The sequence below is a fragment of the Lontra canadensis genome, unplaced genomic scaffold (assembly GCF_010015895.1).
Source record: "Lontra canadensis isolate GAN:19392208 unplaced genomic scaffold, GSC_riverotter_1.0 scaffold1, whole genome shotgun sequence".
Lineage (NCBI taxonomy): Eukaryota > Metazoa > Chordata > Mammalia > Carnivora > Mustelidae > Lontra > Lontra canadensis.
The window spans coordinates 7,170,820-7,186,130 of NW_022630995.1; the positions used below are offsets into that span (position 1 = coordinate 7,170,820).

Sequence of the window (15,311 nt, forward strand, 5' to 3'; positions counted from 1 at the left end):
AGATATAATATATATAATATATATCTCATATAGATATAAGATCTAGCTCTTTATATTATTTGTTTGTTTGTTCCTTTGTTTTCCCTTTCCAGTCTTGTTTTGTATTTGAATATTTTTAATATTGGCTTTTTGGGGATATTTCTTGGTATGATTTTTTTAGTCATTGCTCTGGGTTTTGCAATGTACATAACTAGTCTCTCACAGTGTACTTAGAGTAAATATTGTACCACTTATAAAATGTAGAAAACTTGCAGACATATTTCCTTTTACTTCAACCTAGACTTTATATTAGAATTGTATGTCTTTTATTGAAAACTGTACTAGGTCATACATTTTGCTCTAAATAGTCATAAATATTTTAAGCAATTTAGGAAAAAAAGTAGTCTTCTATATTTACCTAACCACTTACCATTTCTATTGTTCCTACCTTCTTTCTTAAAGATTACAGTTTTGTTTTCTGGTACCATTTTTCTTCAGCTTGAAAAACTTTCTTTAGCATTTCTTCCAGAGCAGGTATGATGAGTGACAACTCCTCATATATAACTTCCCTAAGATTATAAAGTCCCAACATCTGGGCCATCTCAGGATTGGTATCTGTTGATTTTCTTTTCCCTTGACAATTGCTTACGCTTTCCTGGATCTTTTTTTTTAAGATTTTATTTATTTATTTGACAGAGAGAGAGCACAAGCAAGGGGAGTGGCAACCAGAGGGAAAGGGAGAGGCAGGCCTGGACCCTGGGATCATGACCTGAGCCGAGGGCAGACGCTTAACCAACTGAGCCACCCAGGCGTCCCAATAGATCTTTTTATGGCCAAAATCTTGATTGTATCTTGGAAACTGTGAATGTTATGTTGTGTAGCCTCTGGGTCCCGTTTTAATCCTTCATAATCCTCTGGAGAATGTTGAAATTTTTGTTTTAGCAGGCGGTCATTCAGCTTTTGTTCACACTGTACATTCTGCCTTATCCCCTGTGAGAAGTGTTTCAAATCTCAGTTCTCTAAGTCTTTGATATCCTAGTTTGCATCTGTCTTGTGCTTACGGGGCTCTGGGGTTAGCTAGAGACTCGTACAGGCAATTCAAATCTCAGTTCGGTTCTCCCAAGCCTCTGCTGTGCTGGTGGAGCGCTGCCGTGTGTGCTGCAGGAACTGAGCTGAGACTCCTGGGGTGCACACACAGAATGAGACGGTCCTCTCCTCTAACCCTCTTTCCTCCAGGACCATCCTTCTTCCCACATAATTGCTGGCCTTCAGGGACCCTTTTTCCGTTTTTTCTGGGATAACAAGGGAGTTTGTTTGTTTGTTTGTTTGTTTCTTTCTTTCTTTCTTTCTTAAAAGATTTTATTTATTTATTTGACAGAGAGATCACAAGTAGGCAGAGAGGCAGGTAGAGAGAGAGGGGGAAGCAGGCTCCCTGCTGAACAGAGAGCCCAATGCGGGGCTTGATCCCAGGACCCTGAGATCATGACCTGAGCCGAAGGCAGAGGGTTTAATCCACTGAGCCACCCAGGCACCCCAACAAGGGAGTTTCTTTCAGACTTTTGGCCTCTTGTACTACTTCATTACTCTGAGATTAGGGCCTGCCTTTTGGACAGAGGCACAGAAATAAAAAACTAAATTGGGAAGCCACGTCCATGTGAATGACCACATTGCCAACTTTTGACTCCTCTGCTTAATCTTCAGTTGTTTTTTTTATATTTTTCCTAAAGGGTTTTATTGGTTTGATAATAAGTAGGAGAGATGGGTTATAGTGGGTTTGTACTACCTCCGCACATCAGAAGTCTCTTTTAACTTACTTATCAACAAAGAGGTCGAAGAATGACATGTCTTTACTTTGTCAGCCTTTTCTGTGGCAGCAGCTGGAACAATGAATAGTTAATTCTAAGCATCTGGTATTTGAGGAACAAGAATTGGGATTTTGGGAGGAGTGGGACTTCTACAACTATTGAGACACTGTAATGCTTGATTATTCACTTATAGGTATCAGGATCTCCCCCGTCAGATGACTTGGCGGCTGATTTGCCTCGAATGGAACACCAGCACTGAGAGCTGTTTTGGTTCTGAACTGGGTATGTCAGGTGTTTCATACTTAAAGCAAAGTGTCCTCCCATGAGAAATATTCTGTAGCTTGCTGAAGTTCAGATACTGCAGCTAAAGTAATCTCCAGTGATTGATACCATGAGAACTCCTGATGGAGAAAGGGTTGTGTCACTTAAAAATACAGAAGTGACATTTGTTTCTGGGGTGAAATCCCTTTTCATAGAGCTTACATCTCTTGCTCTGAAACTAATCTCCTGTATTTTATTGGCTCCAGTAATGCGAATTTACGATGACGAGTGCTGTGGAAGGATATATACTTATCTCCCTTCTCAGTCATTTGTCCCTTTGGGCTTTTTAAAGCAAGAAAGACAAAATGATTGCTTGGTAATCTTCTTCCCTATAAAGAAGGGTCAGCACTATACCAGATGATTGCTTCCCATTTATGTATTTATTTACTTATTTTTATTTTTTGCTTCTACTGGACTTTACATTGTCCTGCTACTATACCACAGGAAAAAGAGCCTTGCAAGCTCCAGGCCTGAACCACGTGTCACTGCAGAGAAAACAGGGCCCCTGGAGCACCTTCTTCCTACCTCACTGTGGACCTATTCACAGGATAAATACATGTCACACATTTTTTTTTATAAGAAAGCAGGATAGATTAATAATAAGTGATTAGGCATCAACAATGACTTGGAAAATCAAAAGTCAATTTTAAATGGTAACAGGATTTCCCTCCTTTAAGTATAACTGTTTAGTACTAAAAAAATGAAAAACAAAAATCAGATCTTTTTTTTTTTAAAGATTTTATTTATTTATTTGACAGACAGAGATCACAAGTAGGCAGAGAGGCAGGCAGAGAGTGGGGGGGAAGCAGGCTCCCTGCTGAGCAGAGAGCCCGATGCGGGGAGATCCCGGGACTCCAGGATCACGACCTGGGCCAAAGGCCAGAGGCGTTAACCCACTGAGCCACCCAGGTGCCCCAAAATCAGACCTTTTGAGTGCTAATTCACTATGCGACAAGTCATCCAATGTTTAGTATCTTATTAGCTATAAAATGTGATGATAATAAAATCCCACCTTCTTATAAATATGTTGTTGTCATTAATCTATTAACCTCCACAAAGCATTTTGAATGTCTGTGCCATCATATGTGAATTTACTACGAAGTGAACAAGTCTTAATTCCTCACTGATATGGGTCCCTTCCAAGGCTCTGGGAGAAGTCTTGGCAATGCACTCATTACACATACTGTATGAACTGTAGCCTCTATGAAACTTGGATCTGTTTCGTCAAAACCAGTCATTATTTACAGACAAGGAGATGATATGCTATACATGACAGTTTTGATTGCTAATTATCCTAAGGAATGTCTTTAAAATCTTGTTTTTGATATATATGGTTTAGTCTAAAGTTTTCTTAGAGTGTGTAATACAATATTATAAATATCTTCAATGTAAGAAAGCAAGTGAGATAGAAATGTATTTCTAGAAGGATCTTATGTAAACCATTGGGCATATGTTCCCCTGTGATTTTAGATGCTGCTCTAGCCCTTGAGATGACATCCTCTTGCAACAGAAGTGCTGATATCCTACAAAGAGAGATTCGTGGTTTTGTCCTTTACTTCTAAACTGCCTGCATTTTCTGAGAAAGGCCTTGCAGAAGAAAAGAAAAAAGACTTCCAAGTGTTTCCAAGGAAGATTGAATAAGTGTGCCTCCCTGACTGCTATCCTGTCACCTTTCAAGGTCTCTGTTGCTATTTCAGGATATATCCAATGGAAGAATAGTGATATGGTTCTTGTTACATGAATGTGTATTTACTGTTAGTAAATTGTGCATTTAAAATTACCCAAGAGTAAAAAAAAAAAAAAAGTTTAAAAAGAGAGAAAGAATCATTATAATGGTCATGTTATATGAACTTTCTGTGTTATCTATATAAATGTGTACATTTATTTAGGAATGGGTTTGGTGGAGGTAAGTGATTAAAAACTAGGATCAGTTGAAGAAATGAAAAAATTAGGATCCGTAAAAGAAAATGTTTCCTTTACCCTAATTTAACTGTAAATACACATTTAAAAAGCTTGCTTGTTTCTAGGCTTTAAGGAGATATGTAATTGCTCTCTGTGGATAGGCGTCTGTCTTTGGTTTCTGTGATTATTGTTGATGTTTGATCATTATGTTATGGGAATCTGGCCTCTCTGCTGATCTTTTAAGAACAACACTACTGCAAATGTCTCAAGGAAACTTTTTATGTCTAATGATTTAGTATGACCTGACTTTAGATAATCCTCTGTATTTTAAGACTGTGGTGCCAGGGTTCCTGTGTGCAGGAACAGGACTGAAGAAAGAACGGTGAAGGAGAATTTTGTAGGTATACCTTCAAGTTGAGGACTGTGCACGTCATTGAGAAAGGAAGTATATGCGTGCAAAATTAGGAGATGGGCCACTTCTCTCTTGGCCAGTTACTGTTGATCTACCCCCCACCCCCAGCATAGAGGCTTTGGGAAGGAACATCCATTATTATGGACCTCTCTCCTGTCCACTGATAGTTTGAAGGTGATAGCAGACAGAACCCCGAGATGTTCCTGTCTTCTCATTTCCTCAAACACTTAGACCTTCCCAAAAGTTCTTCACCAATAGGCAAAACTATCTACCTACAGACCTCACATCTTTCCTCGTGCCCCAGCCCATGGCTTCCAGGTGGGAAGCTGAAGCCAGTTTGACTCTAGGTTTTTGGTTTCCAGTTTGCTGGTCATACTCTGCATTTATTGTTTTAGAGAATCATTAGGGGGACCAGAACTTGTGTGTTTTTCTTGGCCTTAACCGGTTAACAACATGTTTTTTTTTCCAAAACACACTGACTAGAACTTGGCCCAAGAATTTAACTAGCACTTTTCTTTATTACTCTGTGGAGCTTAATATTGAAATTCTGAATTTAGATACTTGGTCCTCAAAAAAGCAGGACATTCAGGAAGAGACAAATTGAGGGGTTCCTATGTAGAAGTCTATAGGTGGTTCAGTTAAAATTCTGTCTTGATTTTGAAGCTCTATTTTTAAACTCTGACCAGGTGTTTGACTAAATTGGTATGACTAACATGCTAGACAAAATTAATGTGTAGGAATTAATAACCTTCACATCGAGATATTGTTTTATTTTTACTTTAAAAAGTATTGCCAACAGACTGTACAGTGTGGGAAGCAGACAATACTTAAAAGCCAAGTGGCTTTCCAACTTATTTTGATGTAATTTTTATTTAAAGACAGTGTGTACATATCACCTCAATGTCTGAGGATCTAGGATCAGTTATCTGTATTTGCTTTTGGTATCTTTCGCCTATTAAAACACTGTGTGAACTTTAGAATTAAGGGACTAAATATAATTTACTCTAATTTACTCTAAGGGTCATATCTGGTTAGAACCTGGGCGGAACAACTTGAAAAAGAAGATTTTTGCAAACTGGGGCTATAGATTCTGAACCAAAAATAATTCTTTAAGATTACTCTGTTCTCCTTACAAGGATATGACTAAACATAATCGGAAATATGTGTATGTCCTGGCGGGGGAAATGGGCTTGCTGTTGGATGTATGTTTTACAATTAATAAATATTATATCTTACTGAGCTCCATAGATGATTTTATTTGCATTTATTTAAGAGAATACAGATAATGTATACAACATTGTATGGAATTTAACAAATAAATTTGAAATAATCTGTTAATTCTTTTTTTGAAACTTGGATACAGGGGGGGCAAGTTGTCTTTTTTTTAATTGGGTTTTTATTTTAATTCCGGCATAGTTAACATAGAGCTATGTTAGTTTCAGGTGTACACTATAGTGATTCAGCAATTCTGTACATTACTCAGTGCTCATCAAGGTAAGTGCACTCTTAATCCCGGTCACCTGTTTCACCCATCCCGCCACCTACCCCCGCTCTGGTAACCCTCTATTTCTTCCCTATTTAAGGGTCTGTTTTTTGGTTTGTCTTTTTTCCCCTTTTGTTTGTTTGTTTTGTTTCTCAAATTCCCCGTGAGGGAAATCATACGATATTTGTCTTTCTCTGACTGGTTTATTTCACGTAGCTAATGCTGCTCTCTAGAGCCATCCATGTTGTTGCAAGTGGCAAGATTTCATTCTTTTTTCATGGCTGAAAAATATTGCATTCCACTTCTTTATCCATCCCTCTATAGATGGACACTCGTGCTGCTTCCATAATTTGGCTATTGTAACTGATGCTGCAGTAAATATGGGGCGCATGTATCTTTTTGAATTAGTCTTTTTGTATTCTTTGTATTGTATTCAATACAATTAGTAGTTTTGTATGCCACTACCCAGTAGTAGAATTACTAGATCATATGGTGGTTCTGTTTTTAATTTTTTGAGGAACCTGCATACTGTTTTCCACAGTGGCTACATCAGTTTGCCTTCCCACCAACAGTGCATGGACGTTCCTTCTCCATATCCTTGCCAACACCTGTTGTTTCTAAAATTTTTTATTTTAACCGTTCTGATAGTTTTGTGGTGATATCTCCTTATAGTTTCAATTTGTCTTTCCCCGATGATGAGGCATGTTGAACATCTTTTCATGTGTCTGTTGGCCAAGTGTATGTCTTATTTGGAGGAACGTCTGTCCATGTCTTCTGCTCATGTTAATCAGATTATTTGTTTTGGAGACGTTGCTGAATTAGTTTTCTTGTACAGCACATGATACGAGCAGCCTGGCTAGAAAGAAACATGTTTTGTGAAGACCTGGTCAAAGTTGTGACAGATGGAAGTTTAGAACTTGTGTCTGCTGATTGAGAATCCCTTGCTTGTTTGGAATAGCTGACTTCCTATTGAAATGGGAACAAAGAAGATAGGTTTCCTTATGTGACTCCCTCATTATCGGTTCTTTTATCTGAGTTGTGCTCCAATAGAAATCTCGATCTGTAGTAAACTCTGAGTCAAACTGGACTGAAAGATGTGACTGACTTGTTTTCTAAGCCTTCCTCTATATAACTGAACCGCGGGCAGGGAATTAGAAACAGCAGGGTCATTTCTCCTAAGGCTTTAAGGCTGGTTCTCATGAATTGGACTACATGGATTTTTCTTTATTGTTTTGTGCTGTGTCTTTACATTGGTAATGGACTCCTAACACTCCTCTATGTGAATGAAAAATTGTTTTTTATTCACTGCTTTTAGAGGGCCTTATGTTTCCTCTTGATAGATTCAGACACGAAAAAACCTGAAGCTATAATTAACATACAGTTTGTTTCGTAACATGTCCTTCGGAGAAGTACCTTACCACAAACCTTGACATCATTTGTCATCACTTTAAGTAACTTGTAATTTGGGGCTTTGTATTTATAGATGTTTGTGGATATCTGATGTTGAATGTATATACACTGAGAAAGTTTTCTGTACCAAACCATCCAGAAAATGTCATTTTTCTTTGCTTTCAGTGAAAATTTACTCTCCCCCCTCCCCCATTGCATGGCCTCATTCAATCCTTTATGTCCCACTTTGGCAGCAGAGTCATCTCCTATAGAAGTGAGGAAGGTTGTAGCAAAATTTTAGAAAATGTATTATTGGTTAACATGTATTAAAATAAGAAAGAATAAGGGAAATGAAACCAAAATATCTCAGTTCAGCATGTTTTTCTGTCCCTAGTCCATTGGAGGATCTCCTATCAGTCAAGAGAATAGGCTTTTTTTTTTTTTTTTTTTGGTCAGTTTATTTCCATTAGGCTGTCTCCATGTCTGTAGATATGGAAAATGATATTCATTAATGTAGCTGCTAGAATTGAAAACTCTCCCTCCATCCCACAATAACAGTGTTCTAATTGGCTACTTCCCTTCCCAACTTGTTTTTAGCCTCTTCCTTAGACCATCATTCCTTTTGCTTTCATGTATACCTACTATCTGTACTCCCCATGCCCCCACTACATATATATATTTTTAGTAGAAAATCTGTTTATTAAGATGTTCCTGGACCCTGCAGAAGAGTCAGGGCCTGGTTCTGAAGTCAGATGGGCAAGTTCAACAATCCATTGTCACCAACCCCGCTAATTTTTCTGTCTCTCCAAAGATTGGGAGCCATACTTTATTTATCTGTTTCTGTTCCACACCATCTCACACAGTGATTTCTTCTTTCTCCCCTTCTTTCTTCTTCTTCTTCCTTCTCCTCCTCTTCCTCCCATTCCCCTCCTTCTTTCTGTTCTTCTCCTCCCCCCTCCTCCTCCTCCTTTTCTTTCTACTTCTTCTCCTTCTCCAACTTCTTTTTCTCCTTCTCCTTCTCCTCCTCCTCCTCCTGTCTTCTTAATTCCCTTCCCCTTCACTCTTGCTCCTCCCCTCCCCCTCCTTCTTCATCCCTGCACTCAACATAGGTCTCGAACTCACAACCCCAAGATCGGGAGTCACATGCTCTTCTGACTGAGCCAGCCAGTGATTTTTATGTGACAGCCCCTAACCAGTGATTTTTATGTGACAATAGTAGTAATAATCCTACAAAGGAGGAATGTAAGGTTTTTTTGATTTTGGTTTTTTTTTTAAAGATTTTATTTATTTATTTGACAGAGAGAGATCGCAAGTAGGCAGAGAGGCAGGCAGAGAGAGAGGAGGAAGCAGGCTTCCTGCCAAGCATAAAGCCCGATGCGGGGCTTGATCCCAGGACGCTAAGACCATGACCTGACCCGAAACCAGAGGCTTTAACCCACTGAGCCACCCAGGCACCCAGGAATGTAAGTTTTATTTTATAGGCAAGGTACTAGGCTTAGAAGGTTTAAGGGACACATACAGAGTCACTCAATAAATGGTAGAGCCCATGGTGTTTGTTAAAATAAATATACAAGTATGATTATTTAGATGAATGAATTTTAAAATTTTTGTTTAGGGCACCTGGGTGGCTCAGTTGGTTAAGCGACTGCCTTCGGCTCAGGTCATGATCCTGGAGTCCCTGGGTTCAAGTCTCACCTCAGGCTCCCTGCTCAGGAGGGAGTCTGCTTCTCCCGCTAACCTCTCTCCCCTCATGCTCTCTCTCTCTCTCTCTCTCATTCTCTCTCTCTCTCTCAAGTAAGTAAATAAAATCTTTTAAAAAATAAATAAAATTTTAGTTTAGATAATATACACTTTGGGAAATTTGACTCCTGGAGCCACATGCTTCATTCATGTATGGGGGAGGAAGTGTGTTTCTCTAGCCATCAGACCAAACTTCACTTCATTCTAGACTGAATGTGGATATTGCTCACTGTGAGTCAAGCACTGTAGCCAAGGAAACGGTATGTACTTATTGGCTTGGATCGCTCTTAAATTCCTTTGCCTGAATTAAGGAGCAGAAGGAAATAGGATGGTGCTGATTGGTTTAGGACAATGACAGTTTACCTGTGGAACCACCTGGCTTCTCCAATGCTGGGAAAATATATGTAGAATGGACGCTGGAGAAAAAATTCACCAGAGATGGACAGTTGAAGCTGCAAAACTATGCTTCATTTTATTTATTTATTTAAAAAATATTTTATTTATTTATTTATTTGACAGACAGAGATCACAAGTAGGCAGAGAGGCAGGCAGAGAGAGAGGAGAAAGCAGGATCCCTGCTGAGCAGAGAGCCCAATGCAGGGCTTGATCCCAGGACCCTGAGATCATGATCTGAGCCCGAAGGCAGAGGCTTTAACCCACTGAGCCACCCAGGCGCCCCTGCTTCATTTTATTTTAATTATTTTTTAAGATTTTATTCACTTATTTGAGTGTGAGAGGGGAGGGATCCCAACCAGGGGGGAAGGTAGAGGGAGAAGCAGACACCCTGCTGGGCACGGAGCCCAACATGGAAATCCATCCCAGGACCCCAGGATCGCAACCTGAGCCAAAGGCACACACTCAACTGACTGAACCACACAGGTGTCCTTTATTTTTATTTTTAAAATATTTGTTTATTTATTTATTTATTTATTTTAGAGAGAGCGAAAGAGGGCACACAAATAGGGGAAGGGGCAGAGGGAGAGACTATCCTAGCAGACTCCCGTTAAGCACGGAGCCCAACACAGGGCTCGATCTCATGACTGATGAGATCAAGACCTGAGCTGAAACCAAGAGTCAGACGTTTAACCCACTGAGCCCCCCAGGCGCTCCAGGTACGTTTCATTGTAGATTTTGACTGATTCTGCCAAACTGCACTCCAAAAATGCTGCACCAATTTTATATTTCTACCCACAGTGTATGAGGAAGTTTATTTCTCCACACCCAGACCATGTTAGATATTATTAATAATTTCCATTTTGACCAGTCTGGTGGGCAAAAATTATCTTGCTTTATATTTTCTTGTTTACTACTGAGGTTACATGTATTTTTACATACTTTTTTCTTTTTGTGTATCAGTCATTTGGTTTCCTCCTGTGAATAAAAAATATTAAAGGTCTTTTTAAAAAGGTAAAGTAGATTGTAGCTTGAGTTTTGGAGATTTTCCTTTGTAAATGTTTTTCCTTCCTACTGAAAACAAAGGTAAACATCAGATTTAGATAATACAATTTGGCCTAAGCTATATTTTAAAGATTTTATTTATTTATTTGAGAGAGAGCGGGGATAGGAGCAGAGGGAGAGAGATGAGCAACTCTGCACTGAGCAGGGAGCCTGACACAGAGCTTGATCCCCAGGACCCCAAGATCACAACCTGAGCTGAAATCAAAAGTCAGATGCTCAACGGACTGGGCCACCCAGGTGTCCCTTAAGCTGTATTTTAGACCAAAATTATTTTGTATTGGGAAATGCAGCTCAGCCAACAGAATGTATTTACTTGTTTATTTTAAAAATGTTCTTTTAATTCCATGCAGCTGACATACAGTGTTATACTCATTTCAGGTGTATAATATAGTGATTCAGCATTTCTCTATATTACTCAGTGTTCATCAAGGTAAGTGCACTCTTTTCTTTTTTTTTAAGATTTTATTTATTTATTTGACAGACAGAGATCACAAGTAGGCAGAGAGGCAGGCAGAGAGAGAGAGAGAGGAGGAAGCAGGCTCCCTGCAGATCAGAGAGCCCGATGTGGGGCTCGATCCCAGGACCCTGGGATCATGACCCCAGACGAAGGCAGGGGCTTTAACCCACTGAGCCACCCAGGCGCCCCAACAGAAAGTATTCTCAAATACACTTGTCTTTAAGTAAGGTGGTCAGTTTCCCATTCTTCTGTTGGGTCTGAGAAGAGGTTGAAGAAGTCAGTTATGTCTGGGCGGATAGGGATTATTTAAGGAGAATTATGAAAGTTCTGAGCTTGGGGGCTTGCTACACTTGGCTCTAAATCCATTCCCCCACGGTGACGCCCACTCCTTTGGCTCCGCAGGGGCTGTCCAGTGCTGCCGGCGCCATCCAGGAGGCGGCAGCGCAGCCCGGCTCACGGCGCTCAACCCACAGGACAAGGGACTAAGAGCCGTGATGAACTTCACCCGAGGGGTGTCATCCGTTCCTTTTGCCCATGCAATAAGCGGTATTTTTCCACTTTAAGGGCTCAATGTTGATGAGTTCCTAATCTATCTGAACCGAGGGGCGGCGAAGGAGAACCGCGATCCGCGGTGCGTCACACTGTACGGCCGGCGCAGTGGCGCCCTCTCGTGGACATGGGTCGTTACACGCGCCGGGCGTCCGTCCCGGCGTGACGTCAGTGCTCCCTTGACGTCAGCAGGGGGCTGGTGACTCAGGTCGGAAGGCAGAAGCCATGGCTGGAGGGCGAGGCCGATGGGAGCGTGGAGCGGGTGGGGAAGCACGTGGACTTCACCAAAAGTCCTAAGAGAGAAGGTAGCTGGAGAATTATGGAAGGAAATTTGCCTCCTAGCGATGAAATGTGAGCAGAAGGGCCGAGGCAGAGCGGCAGGAGGTTCCGATCCGGCACTTCCAAGGGCGCTGATCCAGAGCGGGTTCGGAGGATCCGGGGGAAGCACGATTTTCCAGTGCGGTTTCTGTACAAGCCCCAAGATGTGGGCTGATGCTCGCGGTGAATGGAAATTGGCAGGTGCGCCCTGACACCGCCTATGCCGTGGGCGTGCGGCCGGGGGTCTGCAGGCTGCGGCCCCAGACACGCTCCAGCCGTGACGTCAGCGGGCGGGTGGGAGGACGTCATCCGTCAGTCCGCCGGGACTCTGCGTTTGGGGAAGTGTAGAGCATGCTGCTGAGGGGGAATAAGCGATCCATTTTGTGTCTAAAATTTAAGCCCTTAATGTCCTCCTCCACGTGTTGATTTGAGAAAAGTTCACCAAACAAAACTGAAAAGGAGCTATGGAAAACGAGAAATACTTTGCCAACACAGGAGCAGAACTTTAAAACACATCTTGAACACTTTATTACAATTACTCTATGAACTCTACCTCTATTCTGAATGAAGGTGGGCATCTGAGTCTCCAGGTGAAGGAAATTTCGAAAGTTCTAAAGAAATTAAAGTATTTACTATGTACAGAACATATAATACACCTTCTGTTTAGGACATGAACCAAGATGTGTTATTAATTTTGTTGCCAGAAAATCAGTTTCTCCTCCCTGGCGAACAGATATTTAAAGAATAGCAGTTTGAAGAGACACCTCAGGTAATTAGCCCTCCCAGCAAATCTATATGTCTTGCCTGAGCATGGAGGAAAACTTTATGAGGAGGACTGGACTCAGATTTTTCTTTTTTTTAAGTGACAGGTGTTGCTAGTAAAAACCTGAAAAAATTTTACAAAATGAGTGAGCAGTTAAATTGGTGGGTTCTCTATCTCCGGTTGTCATTCCAACTTGTTCTCTAACAAACTCCTAAAAGGGAGACATGTTATCAGCAGTGAAATAGGAAGATTCATGTTAAAATTCCTAAAAGAAGGCCAAAAATACGCATGGGTAGCAGCAGCTTTTTTTTTTTTTTTTTTTTTTTTGAGAGGAATGTATGTGCCTTATTTTCTTCTCAATAGAAGTTCCTTTTTTTCGGGAGATTTAAAAATCCTCAGGTTTCCCCTGATATGTGGAAACTGATTTGGGAGCAGCTATGGTTGACTATCAGGAAGTTTAAAAGCTCATTAACAAGTATTTACTGAGTGCCTAGTATATGCAGGTATTATTGTCAGAGTTGGACATAAAGGAGTGAACACAATAGGTACAAAACACTGCCTTTAAGGAACTTATTTTTTTTCTCTCTCTCTTTTTAAAAAGATTTTATTTATTTATTTGACAGATCACAAGTAGGCAGAGAGGCAGGCAGAGAGAGAGGAGGAAGCAGGCTCCCTCCCGAGCAGAGAGCCCGATTCGGGGCTCGATCCCAGGAGCCTGAGATCATGACCTGAACTGAAGGCAGAGGCTTGAACCCACTGAGCCACCCAGGCACCCAAGGAACTTATTTTCTGATGAAAGACAAAAAATAAAAAAGATAACTAGGAAGGCATTAAGAGTAATGAATGTGATACATGCTAGGGATAGAAACACAGCTGGGAACGGGGGTGAGGGAAAGCATCTGTGGCTGCGCATTTCGCTAGGCTCGCCAGGGAGTGGAGAGGTGGCATTTTATGAATGTCCCGAGAGAAGTGAGGGAAGGACCCACGTGGAGAATGTGGGTTTCTGGGGCCCTGCAGGAGGAGGGACCGGCAAGGGTGCCGGGGGTCCTGGGGAGGGTGTGTGCCTGGTTTGTTTGAGGAACAGCCAGGAATGCAGTGTGTCTGAGTGCAGTGAGAAAGGAAGAGAGTAGTAGGAGATGAGGTCAGAGAGAGAGACGCTGGGGATGGGGAGGGGAGAGGCCACGTCACGCAGGCCACTTTAAGGACCTGTCATCTGTGTCAGGAGGTTTCAGATGTCACACTTTGCCATGGCCCCTTCTGTACAAATCACTGAACTGCTACTGTCGTAATAAGAACGCTTATCATACATTTCCAATGTCAAAATTGTGAGAGAGTTTCTGTTTGGAAGGTGTGTTAATCTCTTTGTGTGGTTCTTTGGCTCACCAACTGTATGAAGCATACAGGGTTATATTTAAGGTTGTTCAAACTGCTCTGTTTTAAATTTGCCTTAGCTGGGAAAGACAAACGCTTGTTGGTACATACTAAAAAACATGCAGTCTTCTGCTTACTCTTACGACATGATGATCCAGTGAAATATTGCTCCTTGCAATTTATTGAGATACAGGTGACATCTACCATTGTGTAGGTTTAAGGTGTCCCACATGGTGCTTAGACATACTTCTATATTGCGGTATGATTACCACAAAGGTGTTAGCTAAACTTTCCATCCTATCACATAAATACCAGTTCTGTTTTCATGGTGAGAATATTTAAGATCTACTCTCTTAGCAACTTTCAATTCTCTGGTACAGTATCATTAGGTGTAATCACCAAACTGCATGTTAGATGCTCAGAACGTGTTAATCTTTTTTAAAAAATTTAATTAATCATTTAATTTATTTGACAGAGACCACAAGTAGGCAGAAAGGTAGGCGGGGGTGGGGGGGTGGAAGCAGGCTCCCCGCCGAACAGAGAGCCCAATGCGGGGCTCGATCCAAGAACCCTGGGATCATGACCTGAGCCGAAGGCAGAGGCTCAACCCACTGAGCCACCCAGGAGCCCCAGAACGTGTTAATCTTACGATAGGGAGTTTATGCTCTTTGACCAGTATTTCCCCATTTCCTGGGTTGCCTGTCAGCCCCTGGTAACCACCATTCTACTTTCCGTGTCTTGGAGTTTAGCTTTTTTAGATTCCACATATATGTGATAATATACAGTATATATATTATACAGTTTGTCTTTTTGTTTTTTTAAAGGCTTTTATTTATTTATTTGACAGAGAGCACAAACAGGAGCAGCAGAGGGAGAAGAAGAAGCAGGCTTTCCACTGAGCAGGGAGCCCAATACGGGACTCGATCCCAGAACCCCGGGATTGTGACCTGAGCAGAAGGCAGCCGCTTAACTTACTGAGCCACTCAGGTGTCCCAGTATTTGTCCTTCTTTGTCTGACTTATCAGTGAAGTATTACTTTACACAAGCTTGCCAACTACTGGTCATAGAATATTTGAGTGCTTGCTTGATAAACCTACAATTATAGTTAGCATGTATTTACAGATTTCCCCATACACTGCAGCACTAAAGATTTTTAATAGATAATTTCATATAGTAAGCTATATAAACCCTAAGCATACAGCTTGATGAGTCTTTATAAATGTACAGACCTGGGATATTTCCAGCTCCCAGCAGGCTCTCTTACCTTTCCTCAGCCAACTACCCATTAAAAGTCATCATTCTTCTGACCTCTGTCACTATAGATTAGTTTTGCTTGTTCCTGAATTTCATATAAATGAAATCTT

General features: G+C 41.2%; 1 protein-coding gene across 2 annotated transcripts in view; it reads left to right on the forward strand.

The window, feature by feature from the left end:
• CDKL2 (cyclin dependent kinase like 2) overlaps positions 1-4,467 on the forward strand; it is a 53,075-nt gene extending 48,608 nt beyond the window's left edge. For both annotated transcript variants that reach the window (XM_032839032.1, XM_032838951.1), the window contains exons 13-14: positions 1,978-2,066; positions 3,576-4,467. In XM_032839032.1, the coding sequence (XP_032694923.1) occupies positions 1,978-2,043 (66 nt within the window). In that variant the 3' untranslated portion in view covers positions 2,044-2,066; positions 3,576-4,467. The remainder of the gene's footprint in view (positions 1-1,977; positions 2,067-3,575) is intronic.
• Positions 4,468-15,311: the final 10,844 nt, after the last annotated feature.